Below are 6,692 nucleotides of genomic sequence, written 5' to 3' on the forward strand. Positions count from 1 at the left end.
TCAACAAACATTGGGTACAAAGTCATATCCTACTAAAACATGAGACCTAATTTATCATTGGTAGGTGTGTTTATGGATGTTTAACCGAAATAAGAATCATCAATTAAGATGCTACAACTCTACAACTACTTGAAAGAGACTTCAAATCCACATGATTAAAGTCTAAGTCAAGTGCATGCTTATAAATCCAACCTTATCAACCTCGTACTAATTTGGTATTTTATGTTCGCACGCGTTTAATAATCGAGTCAACTTGGTTAATACCACCACTAATTAGCACTAATTAATACAGTAATGAGAAGTATATGCTGCTACAAAAAATATATATTATATGAACTACAAAAAGAATTCCCATAAGAAAATAAAAACATGAAAAAAGAACAAACAAAATAAATCTAGCATTCCTAAACTTCTACCAACCCTTAAATCCTAAGCCCTTCAAATTCATTCTTCAACTTCTACCAACCTAAATATATATAGTAACCATCTATATATAGGCCCAACCCACCTCCTATTTGAGCCCTGTACAAAATTAACAAATTAAACAAGCTAATTATTCTAAAAATAGTAAATAAACTACCAAGAAACCGAGCCCAATAATACTTCTTTGTCACGCATAATCCACCCGCGGGTTCATGTTTGGGATGAGCTCGGGTTCGGGCCCAGGCATGGGCATGCATTTGGTTCTCATCTCCACAACCTTCTTGTGTGAGTTGGAGTGCAAAGACGGAACAAAAGTCGGGCTCGCAGCAGGGCGGTACTCTGGGAAGAGCCGGCCTGACTTGTGGCGGACACCACAAGCGTTGCAAAGGGTTTTTGGGCCCATCGGGCCAGCACGCCACTGAGGAGTTTTCATTATTTCACAATGCATACATTTTCTAACCCCTTGTCCAGTAGGGTTTTGGGCTTGGTTTTCGATTTTCTCATCTGAGTTTGATTGGGCCTCGGGCTTCTTAGGCTTCTTCTTTCTCTTCTTTTGTTCAGGCCCAGGACCGGGTGCAGGCCCACCAAAAACTGATTTTGGCAGGTTATCGGATTCCATAGAAACGGGCACTGGGACAAGGGTCACCGAGGAGAGGAGCTCAATGGTGGCCCGAGGGTTAAACGCTGGTGGTCGAGGACGTTTGGTCCGAGCCCGTTGCGGACCACTAGGAGTCGCGCTAAGCGGGATCATCTTTCCATTAACATCACCACCACTACCACCCGAGCAAGAAGATGAGCTGGAACTGCTGCTGCTACTCTCAAGAACCGACACAGGACTCGACACCTTAAACTCATAATTCGCAACAACCAACGGCTCCTCTTTCGCCTGAATACTCTCTTTGAGCGCCGGAATAGTCTCTTTCTTCATGGTCATTCCGGCACCGGAAAACGAATCTTCCACAAAGTTTGAAAGCCATTCGAGCTGAACAATATCTTCATACTGATAACCAAAAATCAAAATACACAAAATTAGAAACAATATTAATTCCATAAAATAAAAAAGGTAAACTGTAATTATTAAATTATTTACATACTAAATTATTAAATTAATAAATTATAAAATAACCGTGTTTTATTTTTAAAAACAATTAATGCGGGATTTGAAAGTAACAATTATTGATGGGGTCGATCAAAATCATAAATATTCTTTTTAATTCTGAAATAAACATATACTTTAATAATTAATTAAAATATATACGTTACCAAAATCAATAAGTACTAGCCACCGACAATTTTAGTTCTTCACAATTTTCAAATTCCAATATGAACAAATACTAAATAAGTCTAAAATAATAATAAAATAAATTAATTAACAAAGCAATGGTTTACTCACCGGAACTGCAAGCTCTGCAGACAGTGTGGAAGTACAATTCCTATCGGAAAACATGGCATCAGAGACCTGCAGCTCATCAGAATTGTTGGTCCAAACGTCCGAAAAACCGAAGCAGGCATCAAGCGAGTTGTCGGTTACAGAAGGGAAATCGATTAAATCATCAATGTTATCGAACAAGCCAATGCAGTCGATTTCATTAGTATAATTATGCTCAGCCATTTCTGAAATTGAATTAAAAGAAAACAAAATAATTAACAACAATTCATATAATAAATATTAATAACAGAAAACATTTTTTTTATGGTAATGATGATACGTTATACTAAAAAAGTTGTAACAGGGTAAATGAACTAAAGGGTATACCCGATACCTGACAGGTAATTACGGGATGAATATTATAGAAGAAGTTATGGGAAATTGAGTGGAGAGGAAGCCTTTAAATCAAAAAAATGTGAAATAGAGTGTAATAAAAGCAAGGATATTTTGGTAATGAATATGAGTGTGGGATATATTTAAAAAAGATATATTGACGACAATGGTGAGACAGCTCGCAATGGCGTTATCTTGCGCATTTTAGCAAAGATATATATACCAAAAAAAAACAGAACAAAGTTCCAAATTTAGCTTTAACGTACTACAGTGATTCTTCATTCATGAACCCAAAATTTGTTAACAGAATATTTACCAAATTGCATGTAAATTGTTTGTTTTTCGTGGTTTGGAAGTAAAATTACTTTTTGACCTTATCAGAGCGGAACCAGAACTTTTTTATCGAGGGGTCAATCGTCAATCATAAAGTAATTTCTTTTATTGGCTAAACTAGAGGGTTCTTAATTATATTTTCCTAATAAAAATCTCAAATTTTATATAATCTAGTTAATTGACCCCCCTCTGGTTCCGCCCGTTGTCTTCATTAGTAAAAATCAATGACGGAAGATGAGAGTTAACCGAACCTTGAGATTATAATGCAAAGGAGATACTTCAAATTGTGACAACTAGAATTAAGATACCTGAAAATGAGATGTTTCATATGTTAAATTAATTGAAAAATATAAGAAAAATAACAATTAACCGGAAACAAATTACATAATTTTTTTTTAAAATATCAAAATTGAAGCCAAAACTGATTTAAAAATCAGCTAAAATCTCTGTTTCGCTTCATAAAATGCGATTTAAAGATGATATTCAAAAAGGGCTAATGACGCAGTTTTATTTGTCGGTAATTAAAATGCAGTAATTCTTAAAAAAATGGTTAAAGACCACCGCAACTTGTTTAAAAATTGATTAAAAACCAAGACAACTAGTTTTACACCCCTCCGGTGGATGGGCCATGAAATTAGTAGTAACTAATAACCTCAAGATTTATGAATGCGGTTATTAAATATTTAAATGTCATAGCTTTGCTATTTATTTGTTCTATAGTAAACATATATTTCAATAAAAATTAGTGTTTATATCAATAAAAAAGTCAATTGAACAACAAGTTGTGTCGCTAGCCCTCTTTGAACCTCTCTGTTTCATTTCATAAAGCGAAACGAAAACACGAAAATCCTTCGGTAATCAAACCTCATAAATTCGTACAAAATCAATTAAAACACGAAGCAATTGCCATAAAACCAAGAATAACCCAAAATCAATAAATACAGTTTTTAAAAAAACATAGTTTCGACATCCAAATAAAACTAGCAGCACAGCTTGTTGCTCGTTTGCCTTCTGCTAAAACTCTCTTAGAAATTCGTATAATAAAATCGATTAAAACCGAAGCAATCGCCTTACAAAGAAACAAACCGACAAACCAGTTGAACTAAATGCACATTAACATTCACTCCAAACCAATTGAAGCATTTAAAGAGGCTCACCTGTACTTTAAACCCTATAACTGAAGCCTAAAACATGCAAAAAGCTACAACAATAAGTAACGGAAGCAAAGATCCTTATAGTATAAGGAAATATAATATAATAATAATAGTTGTGAAAGAAAATGTGAAATTTGAAAGGAGAAAAATGAAGGCTAAAAAGGGAGGGAAGATGTGAGGTAGGTGAAGCACCATCTTCACTGCTAGCTGTCTCTTACCCCATCATGTCGTGATGTTGAAGTCTTCTCTTTCATCTAATTACTTCTCTGGGTCCCACACTACATACCTCTCCACCGCTATATTTTTTATATGTTTTGTAAAAGTTAAAAATAAATGGTTTGTTAGACTAAGGGGTGTGGGGGCTCCGGTGGGGGCTCCAGCAGAGCCAAGAACCAATAATATTATGACGTGTGGCAGAGAGAGAAACTGGATAAGGGGATGGTGGAGCCCCTGACCCCTGGTGTGGAGGGGCTCCTGCAGGGGCTCCAGCGAAGTTTTTTTTTATTTTTTTATAAATATATTCAAACAACATATTATTAAAAAAACACATAAATTATTAAAAAAACACACATTAATAAAAAAACACATTAATAACTAAAAATTAAAAAACCAACAAAAAAAATAAAATAAAAATTAAAGTACTAAAAAGAAACATTCTTCTTATTCTTCGGCTTTGTCTTCTTCGATCAACCTCTTTCGGATACGTTCCTTTTGCTTTTCCACTAGCAATTGATCGACCGGATGGAGGTGACTGAAGTCTCTAATAAGAAAGTCCAAATCTCTCATTCGAGTTTTTTCCTTTTTATCATAAGAGACCACCTCCATGATTTTGTTAACTGGATTCTAGATGTGAGGTGATTGATTTAACGCGGTTTGGTTAATAATTTCTATTTAGGAGGTTTGTGTAAATACAAAATATATAACATGTGTGTTGTTAAATAATGGGAAAAATAATAAAGGAGATTTAATATATTGCTAAATAAAAGTTAGGAGCATAACTTTTTAGTTTTTTTATTTCTAATTAACATATATTACAATAAATTGGATATAGGTAGAGCACTCATTTTACCAGTGAGAGATAATGGTTTAAACATCACTATCACAAATTTATATGAGAGATTTGAGGGATGACCATGACTTGCCAAGGTTCGAGTCCTGATTTCACCTGGTTCTATCGGCTCCTCGTTGTTGTGCCGTTTAGCGGGAGTGGTGGTTGGGTTTTATCCGGAAAATCCCTCAATATTTGGACCTCTATGGGCTCCGTCCTTTCGGACTTGTGGACCGCTAGGGGCTCCGTCCGTCCGGACATGTGGCCGGCTCAGGCTACCTTTAGCCAATGGGATGTAAGGCCCCGTTACCGGTAACCCTACTTTGGTGTTGGATTTACTCATAAACGCAGTTCTAAATATTAGAGTTAATTAAAACTTTAAACTTTAACCATAATATCTTACATAACCTTCAAATCTTGTCTTTATAAAACATTCAAAGTCATTTAAAAAAAAAACATAGTCTTTTAAAACATCACAGCATTTCTTTGAGATGCCAGTATCTTCGATTCCATGCCATGTGTCTACAATCACGCAAGTTGCCTCAGCCTATTTGCCTGCGTGCATACTAAAAGTCAGCTACGCTGAGTGAGTTCTAGTTTATCACATAACATACCGCACGTTCATAACTACATACTTTCTTACTTCCAGTTATAATATACTTACTCATCTTCGTACTTTCTTTCTTTCATATACCTACCTTACGTTTTAAAGAGCATTATGCTCTATAACATTCGCATATATTATTAGGGTATGCAACCCTTTAACCTTCGCATATATTATTAGGGTATGCAATCATTTATCATTCGCATATATTATTAGGGTATGCAACCCTTTATCATTCGCATATATTATTAGGGTATGCAACCCTTTATCCTTCGCATATATTATTAGGGTATGTAACCCTTTAACTTTACCTTACTTTTCATTATCATATCCATACATTTAATACCATACACATGACATAATCGTACATACTCCCTTATACACATATCATACATACTACACTATACTCACCTTGACAATACGTGCAATAGGTCGTTCACGTACTGTCAAGCAGACATACATTACTATCACAATCGTCCTTGAGGCATACACTTACCATTAAGGTAAGTGTATTAACATTCACATCGAGTATGCACACAGCCCCGAAAACATAACAAGGAAATGGGGCTAGAAACTCACCTGTATTTGGTTCCTTTCTCCGTTTATCGTGATTTCTCTCTTTAACTGTGCTCTGCTAACTGTATACAGGTTACACGTATCAAAACTCGTCATATCGTATCAGGTTACTTTAACTTAGTGTTAAGCGAATTTAATCTTGGCGAAGTTAAGCGTTCAGCGAACTTAACATTAGCGAAGTTAGCCAGCGAACTTAGTATTTGGCAAACTTAACTATCAGCGAACTTGGTGTTCGGAGAATTTAACATTCAGCGAGCTTAGTGTTTGGCGAACTTAGTGTTTAAGCGATCTTATTACCAAGCGAACTTTATACAAGCGAACTTATATACACGCGAACGAATTTGGCGAAGTTATCTACAGTTAGCGTCGGGTTTTGATTTTAACCCAATAAACCTCTCTGTTCAGCCTTTAATCCCTTGATATGATGCTAACCAATCCCGCGAACATTCCCATGGTCGTTTTTGAATAAGATTCGGCCCGAATACGCGTAAAGGTTGGACCTTTAAGCTAAAACGTTCAATACTAGTTTCAAGGGTTCATTTAATCGAGCCGTTTCCATTTTCGGGTTCATTTCATTCATATTTATCATTAAGTTTACAACTTTATGTTTCGTTTATACTCGATCTATTCTAGGTTCAAGTTTCAAGACTAAACGTGTATAAAACGTAAACTTTAAAGGTAAAACGGCTTACCTTTATGCGTTCTTCGTTCTCGGTTAGCTCGCTTATGGACTCTAGATCTTGTGTATGGCTCGTATAGCAAAGATCTACCACGACTAATATTCGCTGGATC

The 6,692-nt window shown here is 35.6% G+C and overlaps 1 protein-coding gene across 3 annotated transcripts; it reads right to left on the reverse strand.

Annotated features, from left to right (window-relative positions):
• Positions 1–243: 243 nt before the first annotated feature.
• Positions 244–3,800, reverse strand: LOC143582579 (GATA transcription factor 8-like). 3 transcript variants are annotated; one of them, XM_077065108.1, is made up of 4 exons: positions 3,676–3,800; positions 2,770–2,826; positions 1,817–2,037; positions 244–1,423 (listed from the first exon to the last, which is right to left on the reverse strand). In XM_077065108.1, the coding sequence occupies exons 3-4, from the start codon at positions 2,033–2,035 to the stop codon at positions 611–613; spliced, it is 1,032 nt and encodes a 343-aa protein (XP_076921223.1). In that variant the 5' UTR covers positions 2,036–2,037; positions 2,770–2,826; positions 3,676–3,800; the 3' UTR covers positions 244–610. The 3 variants fall into 3 exon arrangements, with proteins under 3 accessions (XP_076921223.1, XP_076921227.1, XP_076921233.1); XM_077065112.1 differs by lacking the exons at positions 2,770–2,826; positions 3,676–3,800 and adding an exon at positions 2,187–2,575; XM_077065118.1 differs by lacking the exons at positions 2,770–2,826; positions 3,676–3,800 and adding an exon at positions 2,180–2,575.
• Between the last annotated feature and the right edge of the window lie 2,892 nt (positions 3,801–6,692).

The sequence above is a fragment of the Bidens hawaiensis genome, unplaced genomic scaffold, assembly GCF_021521415.1.
Source record: "Bidens hawaiensis isolate Kalapana, Puna unplaced genomic scaffold, B.hawaiensis_p1.1 tig00001511_1, whole genome shotgun sequence".
In the NCBI taxonomy this organism is placed as follows: Eukaryota; Viridiplantae; Streptophyta; class Magnoliopsida; order Asterales; family Asteraceae; genus Bidens; species Bidens hawaiensis.